Consider the following 18,841-nt stretch of genomic DNA (forward strand, 5'->3'; position numbering starts at 1 on the left):
GAACACAAATACATCCAGCAACCAACAAGGTGAAATTCACTGTGTCAGGCATCTGATCAAAATTAGCAAGTATGCAAAGGAATAGGAAAATACAACCCATAACGATGAGAAAAATCAATCAGTCAAAACTGACCCATAAGTGTCAGAAATGTTAGAAAACAATGCATTAAAACAGCTCTTAAGACTATTTCATATGTTTACAAAAGCAGAAGATATAAAAATACACTCGAGTTTTTTGCTTCCATACGATCAGTACTATGTGGGAGAATGTATAATAGACATGTATTTATATGGCTAAAATGTAAATATAACAATATTTCTTTCCTCTGTGTATTTTATTTGTTAGACTAAGAATAGTTTTATTTTAGCAAATTAGTGTATTTAGTGGAAGTTCACATTAGGAATGGCCCAACAATTTTATCTGAATGCAAAATATGCCATATTATTAAATATAACTTGGATAATGTTATTTTGGTGTTAGGAGTTACACTGTTCCATTCATAGCATTGGATAGCAAATACTGTTCTGTCATAATTTATCTTAAATTTGCAATAATTTCTATGTCTTAAAAATATTGATTCTATATGATAGGATTATAAACTTAACCTTTCCATATTTTGGACATTAACCTATTATTGGACATACCATTTGCAAGTATCTTCTGCCATTCAGTAGGTGGTCTTTTTGTTCTGTTGATGGGTTCCTTCAATGTTTAAAAACTTTTTATTTTGGTTAGTCTCAATAGTTTGGTTTTTTTTTTTGTTTTTTTGTTTTTTTGTTTTTTTTTGCTTTTGTTTCCTTTTCCTTAGACATATCTAGAAAAATATTGCTATGGTCAAAGTCAGAGAAATGACTGCCTGTGTTCTCTTATAGGACTTCTATGGTTTCAGGCCTCACGTTTACGTCTTGAATTCATTTTGAGGTTATTTTTGTGTATGGTGTAAAAAAGTGGTCCAGTTTCATTCTTTTACATGTAGCTGTCCAGTTTTCCCAACATCATTTATTGAAGAGACTGTCTCTTCCCCACTGGATATTCTTGCCTCCTTTGTCATAAATTAACCATAATAATGTGGGTTTGTTTCTGGGGTCTCTATTCTGTTCCTTTGATCTATGTGCCTATTTTTGTGTCAGTACCATATTGTTTTCATTGCTTCAGCTTAGCAGTACATCTTGAAATCTGGAATTGTGATACCTCCAGCTTTGTTCTTTCTCAGGATTGCTTTGGCTGTTCAGGGTCTTCTGTGGTTCCATACACATTTTGTATTATTTGCTCTAGTTCTGTGAAAAATGCTGTTGGTATTTTAATAGGGATTGCATTGAATCTGCAGAATGCTTTGGGTAATACAGACATTTTAACAATATTAATTCTTACAATCCGTGAGTGTGGAATATCTTTCCATTTATCTGCGTTATCTTCAACTGCTTTCATCAGTGTTTTATAATTTCCAGAGTATAGGTCTTTCACCTATGCCTTAACCTTTGGTTAAGTTTATTCCTGGGTATTTTAGTCTTTTTGGTGCCGTTGTAAATGGTGCTGTTTTTGTAAATTTCTCATTCTGTGACTGCATTGTTAGTGTAAAGAAATGCTACTGATTTCTGTGTATTAATTGTGTACCCATAGTTTGTTCTTTTTTATTGATATGGAGTATAAATAAATCACAGTTTGTTTAAAAAAATAACCTTTCATCTGAACATAAGTTAAAACTGGTCAGTATTATTCAAATGAGCATAGGACTTCAGGTTAAATACATGTAGGTGATCACTTCAATAGTTTAATTTTATGGGTAATGTGCATTTTTCATTCCATGTTTATATAACTCTACTTTGGTAACAATTTATTGGTGGTAGCATAGTATAATTCTGTTGTAACACAATAAAAAGGCATAAAGTGAATTTTTAAACACTTAGGATAAATTCTAGTTGGTGTTGTAGATGCGTAAATACTTAAATAATCTATATGTCATTTACCCAATCTTTTATAGGTTGTTTATAAAATATGGAAACATAGATAATATTTTATTTTTCAGAAAAGAAACCAAAGATGTCCTTGATGATATTATGTACATTTGACTATGCCTCTAGACTTTATGAACACCCTGTGCTCATCTTTAAATGGCAAACGAATTGCTTCTCAGCCATTTAGCTAAGATCAAGTGTAGTATCTGTTCTTATCTGCTTACATTGTAAATGAGAAGACTATGTCTTATTGTAATAAATTACTAGACTTCTACATTGTCACGAAGCATTTATATCATAATGCAGTTTGTCTTATGGTGTAATGCATTTTTCCATGTAAAATATATTTTAATTGTGAATCATATCATTGACCAATGATTTAGCAACAATTATAAGAATGATCAATCATTTATGATCAAGAAAGCAACTTTAATAATCTAAAATAGGGAAGTCATGGCCCAATGATTAATTATGGAAATTTAGCCAGGAAGAAGATTTTAGTGATCTTCTAGCACAACTCATTTATCTTATAGATAAGGAAACTGAGGCTCAGATAAATTTGGCATCTTTCCCAGATCAAACAAATGAAGCATAGCAGAGCTGGGCCTAGAGCTCTGTTCTCTGTATTATTTTTCTGTTGTTGCATAACAAATCACCAAGAGCTTAGTGATTTAAAACAATAGTCATTTATTAATTCATAGCTCTGTGAATCAGAATCCCAGGTGACTGGACTGGTTTCTGTGCTTAGCTATCACAAGGCCAAAATCAAGGTTCTAGCCAGGGTGAACTCCTGCCTGGAGGTGATGGGAAAGAATCCACTTCCAAACCCATTCACCAAGTTGGCAGAATTCAGGTTCCAGTTGTTGTGGGACTGAGGTCCCCATTTCCTGGCTAGCTGATGGCTGGAGTTCACTGTCAGCAGCTAGATACCTGTCTCTGGTCCTTGCACAGTCTCGCTCCATCATCAAAGCCAACAATGGTATGTCATTTCCTTTTCACAGTTCACATTTTTTACCTTCTCTTCTACAACCAGTCAGGGAAAGGTTTCTACTTTTAATGACTTATGAGATTAGATCAGGCCCACCTGGATAATGCCTTTTATTTTATTTTATTTTGTTTTATTTTTATTTTTTTGATGTTTATTTTTGAGAGAGAGAGAGAGTCAGAGAGTGAGCAGGGGAGGGGCAGAGAGAGAGGGAGACACAGAATTCCAAGCAGGCTCCAGGCTCCAAGCTGTCAGCACAGGGCCTGACACGGGGCTGAAACCCACAGACCACAAGATCATGACCTGAGACAAAGCCGGACAACCTACTGAGCCACCCAGGTGCCCCTATGCCTTTATTTTACATTCAGCTGTGCATATAACATAATCAGAGGAGTGATATTTCCTCATAGTCACAGGTTCCATGGATCTTTGTGGGAAACTCTGCCTGGTATATTCCTGAATTTATTGTGATTTTCTCTGTATTATACCATGCAGCCTCATACTAAGAGATCTATAATATAAATATAGATTAAAAGTTTACATTTATGTATAAAAAGCTTATCTATGTATCACGTAAATATAACATTGATATTCATGTGGCTCATTCTATCACTTTACAAGATCTCTGTCCATTTTCTATCTTTTTCTGAACACCTTTATCTAAAATTGTGCCTTCTTCATTTCACTCTTATTCCCCTTATCCTGTTTGACTTTTCTTACCCTGCTTCATCTTTCTTATCTCTAGAATGTCAGTTCAGTGCAGGCAAGCTCTATGTCTGTTTTGTCTACTGTTATTCTCTCTGTGTTTAGAACAGTGCAGGCCCACGCCCTGTTCTTTAAATATTTATTGGAAATATTATGGCAAATGTTAATATTCATAGGTTGGCTATAATGACTTGTTTAATTTGTATTAACTGGTTCCAGATGGAAAAAAAAATTACTATGCTCAAATAGGGTTCCGGGGAAGTCTTAAGTGAAGAAATCGCACATAGGAGGCATCTGGTAGACATAATTTGAGCTTTGAAATTGGCATCTGTGAAATGGAATTCTCTCTCTCCTTTGAGCTTACTTAGAAAACTAACTTCTAGCAGTGTCAGATTGCTAGAATGCGCTCCAGTATACTGAGTGTGGGGACTCCTTCCTCTACTCTTGGATTTAGTAGAGGTCAGCTACACAACCAGAAGTAAGAGGGATTATGATTTAGTCAAAAAGAAAAGAGAGATGGTAATTAAAATGCTATTCAATGTACAGAGGGATAATATTTGGAAATTAAAAAACTGTCCTGTCTTTCAAAGTTAAGTTTTAGCTGAGTAAGAGCAACAGAAGAAACAAACTAGGAAACAGATCACTGGTAGCAAAGCCCTTAATTTCAAGTGAGATAAAGAGAATAAAATAATTAATTTTGGAGATTAAACAGAACATGTCAACCTTTTCAAATGATGATGTAGCCTAAGAATAATTTATTAAAGAAGAGTGGGAAGGAAAATGAGGACAAGTGATGACTCTAGTAGGAAGCATATAGATGGGTTTATTTATCAAGGTTCATTTAGTTTCAGTTGTTAGGAACTAACATCAAACAATTGTAAGCAAAAACAAATTTTTTTTTTTAATTAGTAAGAGAGAAAATGAGGTGGCAATAGTTCATTGACTCATGAAATTGAAAAGACCAAGGTTTTAAGAATGGTTAAATTCAGTGGCTGAAAGTCATCAATGGAACGTTAAACTCTTCTCTCCATTAGTAATCTTCCCTTTCCTCTTCTTGCATTAAATTTAGGTCAACAACTATCCCTGTGCTAGTCCCAAGCAGCCTCCATATTTTATTCTTCCAGTTTCAAGCTTACTAGAAGGAATTTCTCTTTCCTAGTAACTACAAATAAAATAATCCTAGGTCGTAGTTTAATTGGTATGATTTAGACCATTTACCCATCCATTAACCAATCACTAGAGTCAAGGAAACGGAATATAGTACTTGTCCATGCCTGCATCAATGCCCACTGCTAGCGCTGAGTACATAGGGGTGGAGTGGGTGGGCATAAATCTGTATAACTATGTGGACCTCTTGGAGAAAGATAGATTCTCCCACTCCTAGAATTGCCAGATTTCGCAGATAAAAATACAGGATTCTCATTTAAATTTGAATTTCAGATAAACATTGAATAAGTTTTTAGTATTAGTTACATCCCATGTGATATTTGGGACATACCTATATTTTAAAAAGTGTTGTTTTGTATGGAATTTGAATTTAACAGAATATACTGTATTTTGTATATAACAGAATATACTGTATTCTGACAACTCTGCCCACACACAGACATTTCAGTGATTTATTCAAGAAACAGTTGGAATGGGCTAGGCAATCCACAATGATGAGCATCCCCTACCATGGGAGTAGTGAAGGGCTGTACCTTTCATGAGAATGCAGAAGTGATCTCCAGGCAAAAAGGTAAGGGAAATGAAACACAACCTGCATTAATACAAACAAAGATAGAATAAAAGAGCCCACCGGAAGATTGTTACTAGGAAATGTAGGAAGAGGAGGATCTGAAAGGGAGAATTCGGCAATGTGGGTTGCCTGTATGACATCTGTTTCCCTCTCTTGTTTTATTTCAAGGCCTTCTCCCTTGATCTTCAGTGAAGGCCAGCCTTGGGTACAGGGGTTGACTTCTGATTGGACTAAGACTTACGTGGGGTTCTGTTCCTCTTATCTGTGAATGATTTTTACATGGGCATGTGACTCAATTCTGGCCACTGAAGCATATCGTTAAATGTACTGGGCTTCTAGGAAAGATTTTTGCCTACTCCTCAGAAAGATGTTCACGAAGATACAATTTGTTGTACCTGGCTCTGATGCTGGAATTGGTGCTGCGAATTTGAAATAATGGAAGAAGCCAATCTGGAGACAAAGTTTATACACCAAGAATGACTGAATATGAGAAGATGGAAAGTGCCTACTTGATGATCTGTCAATAAACTAACTCAGGAATCCCCTGACCTCTGGGACTCTTGTAAGGCCAACAAATATGCTTCCTGATTGCTTAAAACACTTTAAAGTTTTATTTGCAGCTTGAAACATTTTAACTGACATACAGGAGATTCATGCTAAAAGTCACAATTTTTTATGTATTGGAGGTGACTTTTCTGTTCTGTTTGTTTGCTAATGGCCATAAACTAAAATCATGAAAATATTTTTGTTTTCACTTAAAAGGTAAGATGTTTTCCATTTAAAAAAAAGGCTGTATGCTCTCCCTTAAAGTAGTCAGTGAAAACAAAAGCAAACATGTACTTTAGAATTAGAACTTATGGGGAAAAGAAATCACGGAAACTAATATTCATTCCATGGTAATGTCTCTCTCTCCCTTTTTTTTAAAAGCAACAGTTACTTAATGAAACTTCAGAATTGACATCATAAATTGGCATGAATCTAGTTCTTTGAACTGTCATTATGGAATTTCCTAGTTGGTGAAGGATTCAGCTGCTTTTCACAGAAATATTTTATATCTTGGTGGAATGATGCCCCCCATATACAGAGATGCTGTTAGTGTGTCTTTTTAGGAATTATAAAAATATAACTTTTTAAAAAAGATGTCAATGGGAAAATCACTACTGGATGTTGTAAACAGGTCAACACAATATAATTCCTCTCTGCTTCTGATGTTAACATATGACAGTTGTTGAATTTTATGCCTATTTTTAGCTCTGATCTTAGGATCTCCACCTACTATTGGAAAATCCAGCTTGTAGCATCCCAGTCACTTCATTTTTACAACCGTATTCTGTTCATGAAGAATGTTAAATTTATACATACAAACTCATTCTATGTTTATGGTTACTGTGAAATATTTTCTTCCTCATTTTCTGAAGTAGATGCGCTGTAAAGAAAGCTGGGACATTTTGGTAAAGTGAACCTTAGTTTCTCATCCACTTATTCACATAAATATTGACTGTCATTCCCAAATGGAGCAGGGAAGCATGAGGAATTTACATAATAAAATTATCATCAGTGTCCTATCTCTTAGGACTAGATTCAGTGACATACAAAAGAAAACTCAAACTTGGCCTAAGCATGATGGAAGGGCTCTCCCCCATGTGTAATAAAGGCTGATGCTAGGCAGTCCAGGGCTGGGATGCCAGCTCCATAGTCGTTGTGGGGTCAGATCTCTTTTTTATAGCTACCCTTTCATACTAAGCACATGCCTTGAGTGTAGGGCTACTTCATAGAACGCCTGACATCGTGTCTACATTGCAGGAAGCAGGAAGGAATACTGAGTAAAGAACCAAAAGGTCTAATCTACCAAGATGAATCACATTCCTTTGAGGAGCCTTGGGGGAAGCCTTTCATGCCAGCCATTTTAAGCCACTGAAGTATAAGCAATACTTCTGCTTATATCTCATTGAATTATTCTTAGTCACGTGTGGTCCTTTGTGCCAAGAGAGACTAGGAGTGACTTTTAGCTGGGTTCATTACCACCTCAAATAAAATTAACATTCTTCTCCTTAGGGAGGAGAGATTGGATAGAGAAGAGATGATTCTATCACAGTCTGACACCGTATGCTTGAGATTACTTTTTAACCCCTAATGTAGTTGTATCAGATTCAGAACTTGATCAGAACTTGTACTTTTCTAATTTTGCCTTTGTCTCCTGACATTTTTTAGACTATAGAATTTCTTTTGGGGTGGGAGTAACTTCACCAATCTACACTTAGATTTCCTGCAAATATGATTAGGTATGTAGATATGCCATATTCCATCCTGAAAATGTCTTAAGCTGAAGTGTTCATAATCAGCAAAACAACCTATATTCTCCTTTATCTGTTTGGTAAATTCAAAGTACTGATTTAACACTAATAATCCTATCTTCAACACTAAAAATAACTATATTTATTTTGCCTTAGTTGGTCACCTATGCATCCCCAAATATTATATATCTTCAGTAACATAGGCTTTGTAGTAAAATTACTTTGTTGAAAGTTCACATACAATAATTGGGAAGGTAGGGAGTACAAAAAGGGGTAAAATCAAAATGTTCCCAAAATGTTAATTAATTCATATCAATAACTTGAAAGGTAAGTTGCAAAAACGTTTGAAAAAGTGAAACTCACTCACTCTAAGTACTAAGAAGGACTGACTTTGTTATTTCTGGGAAACTTGAGAGGTACTATGAGCATCCCTTTTCTGGAATGAAGCACACTGTACCTACTGCAGGGCCTTATTTATTTATTCATCTTAAAAATGTCCAGTCTTTCCACTGATTCTGTTATCACATCTATCATTATCTGCTGTCCAACTCAGCTACAGCCATTCCAGTCACCTTGGATGCACTTACTTAAGAGGATGCCAACAGGGTGCCACCACAGATCCAATTTGCTACTCCCAATGCAAAATGTAACTATGCTTTCCCTTCCTGAACTTGCCTATTGCCTTCTCTGTGATTCTTCTCACTCCTTTTTGCAGTAAACAGATCTGATGGGTGTTGTGAGTGTGGACATGATTAGCATGATGCTCACCTTTAATTTTTCCTGTTCCTGTATTTCATGGGGTACAGAAATAATGGTAGAATTAGACACAGAGGCATCTTAAATTTTGCCAAAGCATGTGTCAGCTTTTAAACTCGGAAGCTTTCTAAAGGTGTAAGCTATTACCCACAGGTATGTTCTGTATCCTGCCTAGATCTGCTTAAACTAGAGATTGTGTGATTCCAGCCTATATCATGGTTTGTGACTACATGATACAAACTCAGCTCCACTCTGAATATAATCGAGTACGACTTTGTGGTTCCCAGAGTTGACACCTACGGACGTGCCAACTGGTTCTTTAGCTTCTCAGGGTCTGCTATGTGTGAGTACTCAATAAATACGCATTGAGTGAAAATCAGCACCATCTATAAGCAGACTGTGTCCAGTTTTGCGTTAGGTTTTTTAATCTACTAAACAAGTTTGTCCCATTGGGGGTCATCCTAATTTACCTGAAAGTAAACATTCTAGATTCTTTTCTCCTTGTACCAACGTTATGCTTTTCGGGAAATATTGTTACCCTTATTCTTTCTAAAGTTATTAGCAGTTCAGATTTCCCTTCACTAATTCTAATTTTTTTTCTGACCTCTATTTAAAAAAACACTATTTGATTTGTCATATATAAATAAAATGTAGAAAGCTATAAAAGGTGTAGGAGACTTCTCTTAATGGGAAATCATAATCATCATCACGATAGTAGTAACAGTGAATGCTATTTGTTGAGCACTTACGTCTAAGCACTGTACACGGTGCCTTTATTATAATCGTCCCTTCATAGCAACTCTGCAGATTAGGTATTATCCCATTTTACAGATGAGGAAAGTGAGATTTAGAGAGGCTAGGCATCTTAACTGAATTTACATTGCTAGGATATGACACTGCCAGGATTTGGAGCCAGGTATGTCTGATTACAACGCCCATGACAGTTACCTTACAGAGTGGACATGCTGGGAAAATTTCTTTGTGAGTGAAGATATTTCACAGCCTCAGAATTGTCTGTAATTAATGCTGGTGTATATGGATAAAAAACGCCAGAAATTATTCCCCTGTCTTTCTTTGAAACGTTTGACGGTACTCACTTTAGGAATCATAGAAAGAGCACTGTACAGCACAGTGGGGGGAATAGGGACAGGAGTATTCTTGACTGAATCAAGGCAATGGTTAAAAGAAAAAGGCTTCCTTCTTCCTTTCCAGGTTCCTCATGCAATGGAAAAAGAGATTCTCTTCTCTTACCAGAAAACCACCTATTTAAGGAGGGATTCAAAGGCCAAACCAAAGGTGTATGAGAGCAGAATGAACTGTCTTTCTGAAATAAGTATTCAGCCTTCTCCATTCATGCATCAGACTTAATGATATGATGACATTGCTACTATATTTGCATTGGACACTGTCACTGGCCGTTCTGCCAAAAAGAACCATTTTTAGAACTGGGAGCTCGTGTATGAGTTTCCTGTTTGTACACTAGCTATCACAACCTTTCACTTTCTCAAGTGTGTGAAAGGCTTGAGGTTGAATTAGGTAAAGCTGTTTGCAGGTGTAGTCTCTTGCCCTCAATGTGGGTTACAGTGCTTAAAAACAACTTTTGAGGAAAACTTTCTGTTTGATGTGGATGGCGGTGAGAGCTATTTATGTATTGTGGAGTCAGTGTGATTCCCCAATGAGAAGAAAATTCCCAGCTAATGATCTAGCATTTGGGTTTGGGTCAAAGTGAATTACAGTATGGCTTTCAAACCTCACTAGTCCCTTGCCCATCCTTCCAAGGGAGAGTTCTGGTGTATCTGTGTGTTTGTTAGTAGTGGAAAGGGTGTGAGTAAAATCTGTACTTCTACTACTTCTGATCCCATGTGTCTAGGGCTTGGTCATCAATCTTCCCGGCCAAGAGACACCTTTTTTTTTCCCCCTTCAACCTTACTAAAACCACAAAGGTGGAGAGGAAAATGCCTATTTGTTAATGTCAGACACCGATTCAAATGGCTTACAGGCCCTAGTGAAGCATGAAGTAAGACTCCCATGAGTCAGAACTGGTTCTTTCAAACTTGTTTTTAGGTATGGGGTTGTTATAGGCGTCAGGGCAGTTTGTAAAATAAAATCCTTTCCAGCTTATATATATTTGAAATGGAAATGAATTTTGCTTTCAGTTTCGTACCAGCAGTTTTGGAAAATATCTTTTGTTTTGGCTTCCAAGTGATAAATTTTATTTTTCATTTCACAAAAACATTTTTCTTCACCAAAAGTATGGTAAGCTGAAAGTAGATAAACAAGATAACTAGAAATTGAGAATGCCTCTCTCATTCTCTTTCTAGATAGATAGATAGATAGATAGATGGATGGATGTATATGGATATTTGTGTGTGTCTCTCTTTCATGTGTGTGTATGAGAGAGAGAGAGAGATTTATTTGGAAAATAAAAAAAAATAAATAGCTTCAACTGTATTAAATAAAAAAAATGTTTATTATTTTATTTTTCTTTGGATGAAGGTATTTTCTGATTGACTTCTTAGTTTGGTGTCTCACAGAGTCACATATATAGCTGTTGAAGTGACCTGCTATCTAGATGATGCCCAGTACAAATGTGGAGACCTGTAGTGTCTCCCTAGCATCATTCACTAGAAAACCATCCGCATAAGAAATAAAGTAATATATTGTGACTAATAGTTGTAGCACCAGATGCTCTTGTGTTGCCATGCTCTAATTTGGTTTTTAAGTTAAGGCTACTGGTAAAAGGAGTAATTTAAATTTACATGATACAGGGGCACCTGGGTGACTCAACCGGTTAGGCGACTGACTTCCAGCCCAGGTCATGATCTCATGGTTCCTGAGTTTGAGCTCCCCATGGGGCTCTGTGCTGACAGCTCAGAGCCTGGGGCCTGCTTCCGATTCTGTGTCTCCCTCTCTCTGCACCTCCCCTGCTCATGCTCTGTCTCTCAAAAAATAAATAAATGTTAAAAAAAAAAATTAAATTTACGTGATACAGATTCCATCCCTCCAGCCTAGGATTATAGGGACTTAAATTAATCACTCTAAACTTATCAACACATGATTTTTTTGTTTATCACCTCCATGTATTTAATAACTACTTGACAACTGCTCTGTCTGTATCCCCACTTTCTTTGCTCTGCACTGATGATGCAGCTAGAGGAAGACTAAACTACACCCTCTTCTCATCTGGAACATTCAGTGTGGCCATGGCGCTTCCCGTACAATAATATTACTTTACCCTCAGTGTTGCTATTCCATGTTGAATCAGCACAGTCTGTCTGCTCGTATGCATGTGTACATTCTGTAAAGCAGCATCTTAGTGACTGGAGTATAGTGACCCCCTAGACGATCCCTTTTTTGTAAAAAGCTGTTAGAAGTCCCGTCGGGGAAGCTGAAATGCCTGAGTTCCTTTTGTTTCTTAATAGAGTCGGATCTGGAAGGCCTTGACGATGTAGATACTATTTCCAGCAGCATTGAGCAGCAGCTGAAGGAAGCAGCGAGGCGCCGCAGACACGCGGGAGAGAACGATTACAACATTGAGGTGCTGCTGGGGGTGGACGACTCCGTGGTCCGCTTCCATGGCAAAGAGCACGTCCAAAACTACCTCCTCACCCTGATGAACATTGTGAGTAGCGACTCCTCTCTGAGGTTTTTTGATCTTTTATTTCACTTCTGTTCTATTCGCGTCTTTTGGCAGCCTATGTGAGGACTCCCACGACCGTGCCCCACATCCCAAATGTGGACATAACTGCATTAGATTCAGATCTTGATCTCTGGATTTAACATACAAGAATGCAGACATGAAGGAAGCATGAAACGAAATTTTCTTTTGGGTAACTGGCTAGTTTTCCATTGTCATCAAGGGGAAATCATAAATTTAAACAGTTATAATAAGATGGAACTATACCATGAATTGTGATTCTCATTTTGTTTTGAGGATAATCAAAACTCTCATGACTTTGTCCACCTGCCTTGATCTGGTCCACGAAGGATGAAATAGCATCAGTTTGTATCCTAGGTGGATACTTGTTGCTAGAGCTTTTGAATAAGAGTGGTATTTTTCAACATTATACAAACTGAAGGTAATATATGTACAAGCATGGTCAACCCTTGGCTGCACCACAGTAATAAAGAGCTCTTTAAATTTTTCCTTTATTTCTCCTTTATGAGACTTAATCATAACGCAGAGGAAATTTAGTCCACATCCTAAAACTGGGATTCTCTTTTTCCTTGTGAATTGGCAGAGCGCAATTGAGGAGAAATAGTATATAAACCACCTAGTTCTAAGACATAATTGAGATAGTAGTATACTCCATTTTATATACTTTACCTCCTAGAATTATGAAATACTTATTTTACTGATCTAACAAATTTATTACCTAAGCCTATTCTCTCTTCTTCACTTTTTGATTTTAATTTAATGTGTTTAGTTATCTATATTCTTAACCTTCTTCTTTCCATGCTTCAGATTCGATTTCAAATTATTATAATGGAGAAGAATAATTATTAATATTATTAATCATTATTTTATTTCTACTAATTTAAGCCTATATGTTAAATATGTTTTTGTTCATTGAGATGCTAGTTTATAAAATATACATATACCATGTGCCTGGTAAGATGGAAAGGCAGTATAAAAATGATTTTTGTTTGCTCATTGGCCCTACTTGCTGTAATGAAGACTGAACATCACACAGAAAACAAATGATTAGCTTTGACAATAGATGTGTAGGGAAGATCATTGTTTGTAAATTACATGAATGTCTTCACCTATTAACTTTTTGTAGACTTGCTAAGTGATGAAACTCTGGGCATGCTGTTTAGCCTCTCTGCCTGCTTCAGTCTCTCCATGTACGTAATGAGAAAAATAATGGAACTTACCTCACAAGGCATGCTGAGAGGATTAAATGGGTAAAAATAAGTTGCTGTGCTTCGTCTAGTGCTGTGTACACATGCAGAAGGAAACAGTCATGTTTTAGTTTTCCACATGAAATTTACTTCCAAAATTACCTAAAATTTAAAAACCCTAAGAAGATGCTACTCACGTGCCCTGGGCTGCTTTGTCCTACCAGCAGGGATGGCAGCGAGTCATTATAGATTTATTAGGCTCCTTCCTGGTACTCAGAACTATACATGGAGTCATGCGGCAGAGATTTGATATGGTCCTTGTCCTCACAGACCTTATAATTTAGTCAAGAAGCAAAGAGAAAAATACATAAGAACTTTTTTTTAAGTTAAGCAGTAAAAACATGCTGCTATAAGAGTTATAGGTACTATAATGCTATAAATGCTGTTAAGACTTTGGAGAAGGCAGCTATGACAACAGTCATCCAAGTGGTGAAGGGTTGAGAGTATTAAATTAGGACTTAGGAGGCAGGGGCTTTCAATCTAGTTCTGCTACCGGTTGGCTCTGTGGCCTTAGGCAAATCACATCTCTGCCTGGGACTTCTTTTCTGTGTTTATAAACTTGAAAAGCTCCATACGATGTTCATTAATTCTGTAATTCATCAGAAGTTGGGAGTTAAACTGGGTCTTTAGAGATTTGTGTTTCTATGGTTGTGGGGTGTGTTTTGTTTTGTTTTTGCTTTGTTTGATTTTGTTTTTCTGAAGGGCCCACGAAAACATGAAAGATTTCTAGGTAGAATCTTTTGACAAGAAAGTAGAAATCGATAAAGCATATTTGTCAGACAGCAATTCTAATTTGAAGGGTGTCAAAGAATAAAACAAAGTACTACATTTTAGGTTTAATAACAGTCAAAAGGGCTGCTTTATTTTTAAGACCATTAGAAAGGTTAGATAATAGACTGAGTCTTTGTTTCAAATCCCAGAATTTGTTCTAAAGTCAATAGTGCATCAGAGAATGGAACTATAGTAGAGACAATAATTTTTAAAATTGAAGAAGTTCATTGCATCTGAAGTCATTGATGTAGGAAGGGGTTTGGCAGAGACAATAATAACACTCCTCCTTTTCTCTTCCCAAGTTCATAACCAGGTGAAAGCTAGACATGGTCATGAGACAGATGGAAAATGGTTTTATTATTGATGTGAGCTGAATTGCACATGACTTAAGTGTATAGCCACAAAGATTTTCCTTATTCTAAGTCATTGATTCTCAGCAGAGGGCAGTTTGTCTCAGCCTCTGTCCCCAGCGACATTTGGCAATGTTTAGAAGATGTTAGTTGTCACAAATGGGAGGGGTGGTTGTTAATGCCACTAGCAGAAGAGGCCAGGGATGTTGCTAAACATAAAACACAATGACAGCCCTACAAAACAAAGACGTATGAATTATCTAATCTAAAATGTCAGTAGTGCTAGAGTTGATAACTCCTGTTCTAAACTAGACAAACTTATAATTCCCATCCTTCTCCAAGTGAATAATTTCAGGTTTCCTTTATGAGAGTCAGCAGACTACTTTAAGCATGACAGACTGAAGACCGAATGTTTTCTTCTCCTTCCCACCCCCCCGTCGCCCTATTGTAGACTATTAAATCCCAAACAGTGAAATAAGCACGCTCATTACCCTGTCTCAAATTGGTCAGTTAGATAAGAGTTGGATAATGGTATTATAACAAAACTGCCTTAAGGAAATTTAAGGCAAAGAAAGTTGGTTTTTCCCCCCAACAATGTTTGAATAGCTATTACCGCCTATGTTAAGCATGCTTTATGACTTCCCATGGTTGCCTAAAATCATGGTTCACCAAACTTGAGGCCTACACAGACGCACAGGCTTTCTTCATGTCATATAGGTTCATAACAGAAACTGTAGGAGAAAATTGAGCAAAAGAATCTACCTCTTTGCATTGATTTGGGGAGAAATGTGTCCCGGTGGTAGAGAAAAGAACATGGTTTCTTTTTAACATTGTATGACACCTTTGCCTTATTTGAGTAGTCAGTGAATACATTCTTCCTTTAGTTTACCTGTTAGTCAATTTAGTTTCCATACCAGATCCCAGATGATATTTACTATATGGTTTCTGAACTATTGGAGTACTTTTATGTGTCCAAGTAATTTTCTTCATGATTGTTATTTTAATTTAAACTGACCTCATTTTTTAAGGAGAAGCTTGTGTTTCTTATTTCATAGTTTCTTATCTTAAAAAGGTCCTTGGGTGGCTCAGTCAGTTCAGTGTCCAGCTCGTGATTTCGGCTCAGTTCATGATCTCATGGTTTGTGAGATCGAGCCCCCCGTCAGTCTCCATACTTGGCGGGGAGCCTACTTGGGATTCTCTCTCTCCTCTCTCTCTGCTCCTCCCCCACTTGTGCATGTGCACTCTCTCTCTCAAAATAAATAAACATCTAAAAAAAAAGAAGTTCTTAAATTGTTAAATGGTAAGCATCTGTTTACTAAAAGAATGGATAAATGAACAAACGAGTATAAATAACAAAGATTATGAACAATCTTGGGAGGCAAAAATTTGGACTTGAGGCAAGAGGATATAGATGACAAATGAAGGCTTTTAATCTGCTTGATGATATGATAAAAGCACATGAAAAAAGTCAGTTAACATTTGTTGGGTGTCTTTTTTTCAAGTTTATTTCAAGATGGGAATTATTATTGCCCTTTATCTAGAGGGAATGGACTTTAAAATGTTAATAAAATTGAGGTAAATTTTTAAAATTATTTGAGTGTGTCAAACAGTCTCAAATAATGATAGTGGTGCTGGTAGTCCTTCAAAGAAGACAGAGTGGAGCTTCCTGGTTGGTGATTACATCAAGGTGCTGGGAAAGCGGTATCCTTGGAAAAGAGCACGGAAGTTCCATACCCTGCCTCCATATGCTCTGCACATCTCCCCACATCCATTGACCTATGTATCTCTTCCATTTGACTGCTCCTGAGTTATATGCTTTATTTAAAACTCAGCAGGGGCACCTGGGTGTCTCAGTTGGTTGAACATCCAACTTTGACTCAGGTCACTATCTCGCAGGTCATGAGTTCAAACCGCACATTGGGCTCATTGCTGTCAGCCTGTCAGCACAGAGCCCGCTTTAGATCCTCTATCCCCCTCTCTCTGCTCCTCCCCTGCTTGTGCTTTCCCCAAAATAAATACATATTTTTAAATAAATACATAAAAATCAGTAAATGTGGGGGTGCCTGATTGGCTCAATCAGTTAAGCGTCCAACTTTGACTCAGGTCATGATCTTATGGTTTGTGGGATCGGGCCTTGAATTGGGGTCCCTGCTGTCAGCACAGAGCCTGCTTCAGATCCTTTGACCCCACCCCTGCACCCTCCCCCATGCCTGCTCTTGCTCAAAAATAAACATTAAAAAAATAAAAAATAAATAAAAATCAGTAAATGCATAGGAGGTAGTAGTCTATAGAGGAAAAGCAAGAGAGCCTAGCACCTACAAGGTGACAGGTGACAGGCCTTGTACCAGTAGCAACTTCTCACTGTCTTGGTTTCCTTACCGATAAGGTGGGAATAGCAGTCCCGTGCTCACAAAGGAGTTCTAAAGAGGAAGGAGACTGTGAATACAATATGCCTGGAAATAATAAGGTGCTTTGCAGGTGGGAAGTACACATTTGCGTTAAAGGAACTCAAAGCTCTTCCCACAGCTTGCTCTTTCCCACAGGTCAACAAGAAAGGGAAATAGGAAGCTCATCATGTGAGGATACGTGTTTGCAAGTATTTACTGTGAATCTCACCCGGGCAGAGAGCTTTCCCAAAACAAAAGAGTGAAGTTGTGGGGAGATCTAAACAAAGAGCATAGTCTCCCACCCTCAACCTGAGGCTCTTGATTTTCCCAGAATCTCAGAGCAGGAGACACTGAAGAATTTGCTCCTGGTGATGTGTGGCTGAGACCGAGCCCGAACTCAGTCCCAGTCTTATGAACCCTGATGCCTTTTCCCACTGATGTTCCTGGAGCAATATCAGGAGACAGAGGGCTGCAAACCTCTCTGAGTTGGTTTCCTCCTCAGGAGTCACTGGGAGTGGGGGCAGGCACAGTGTTCTGCTCTCTTCCTTGGACCATTCCTTTCTACAAAGCAAAAGCCTTACATGGCTGGGCTTGGCGCAACAAAAACTGGTGCCACCAGGGTGCACACAGTGACCAGTTTTATCAGGGGAAGGGCAGAAGAGAAAACTCTACCTGGGTGTTTAGGGCAGAAAAGGGTCTGGGGAAAAAAAAGCAGCTGCCATGCTGTGAGAACACTCAACTCGGTGGAGAGGCTCACGTGAAGAAAAACCAAGGCCCCCCAGCCAACAGCCAGCATCACCTTGCCAGCTGCATAAGGAAGCCACCTCAGAAGTGGGATCCTTCTCTCTTTCTGCTTCAGTTGAGCCTTCAGTTGAATAGCGCCAGCTGACAAGTGACTTGCTTCATGACAAACCAAGCTAGAACCAACCACCCAGCCAAGTTGCTCCCAAATTCCTGACCCATGGAAACTGTGAGAGAGAAGAAATTATCACTGTTGCTTTAAAAGAGGAGGAGGAGGAGGAAGAGGAGAAGACAGGGTTATTGTGAGGAGAAACTTATTTAGAAAATTCAAATTATATTTCATATTTATTTTACCTCAGGCTACTCATAGTCTAAATATAATCAAGAAAACATTTGAAACACAGTGTCTTATATGTCAGGAATAATGGTAAACATTAAAAAAAACTTATTTGCTACTTTATTTATTTCTGCTCTATGCTGTCTTTTTCATCATGTGACTTACTTATTTTACAACTAGAAGTTTGTACCTCTTAATCCCCTTCACCTACCCCTGCCCTCATTTACCTGCTATTTTAAATTAGCCACGTTAATCACCTTTTTGACACAAATATATTTCATCTCTTCCAGGGCCATATTGCCTGGTGATAGTAATGATTTTGTCGTATATGAGTGCGGTAAAGTTAAAAGCTCTTTGCCATATGAATCTGGGAATTTGGACACTGGAAAGGCAGTTCACTAAATTAGCACTTTTCCCTGAGGGTTTAAGGATCTATTCTAAAACAGCATGACCAATAACCGGTTATTCCTAGATTCTTGGCAAGCTTTTTATGTTTTGAACAAGATATATGTGGTATGTGTTAAGTCCTTGCTAGGATCTCATGTCATACCTGGTTATGTCAAGAAATTTTAGTTTTACTATTTTGTAGCATGGCTGACTTGCGAGGAAAGTGGTTCTCAGCTATGGGGTGTGTTCCATTATACAAATATTGATCCCATTGCCTACTATGTACAATGCCTTTGTAGGCTTAGGAAGTAATCCCAATAAACACACTAGACAATTCTCTGCCCTCTTGGAGCTTGAAAGAGGAGACAGGCAATAATAAAATGAAATAAACATGTAAGTTTAGGTAGTAATAACTGCTGAGAAGAAAAATAAATAATATTGAAGAGATACTGTCAAGGAGAGAAGAGGCAAAGTGGGGAATATTTGGGATAGGAGATTAGAAAAAGCATCTCTGAGATATTATGTGGGC

At 37.6% G+C, this 18,841-nt stretch overlaps 1 protein-coding gene and 1 pseudogene across 2 annotated transcripts in view; both read left to right on the top strand.

The window, feature by feature from the left end:
- ADAMTS3 (ADAM metallopeptidase with thrombospondin type 1 motif 3) overlaps positions 1–18,841 on the top strand; it is a 266,497-nt gene that overhangs the window by 186,613 nt on the left and 61,043 nt on the right. For both annotated transcript variants that reach the window (XM_086704875.1, XM_086704876.1), the window contains exon 5: positions 11,857–12,056. In XM_086704875.1, the coding sequence (XP_086561001.1) occupies positions 11,857–12,056 (200 nt within the window). The remainder of the gene's footprint in view (positions 1–11,856; positions 12,057–18,841) is intronic.
- Positions 2,124–2,289, top strand: LOC112859211 (U2 spliceosomal RNA; annotated as a pseudogene).

The sequence above is a fragment of the Puma concolor genome, chromosome B1 (assembly GCF_028749965.1).
Source record: "Puma concolor isolate L17-30 chromosome B1, mPumCon1.1.hap2, whole genome shotgun sequence".
NCBI classification, from domain to species: Eukaryota; Metazoa; Chordata; class Mammalia; order Carnivora; family Felidae; genus Puma; species Puma concolor.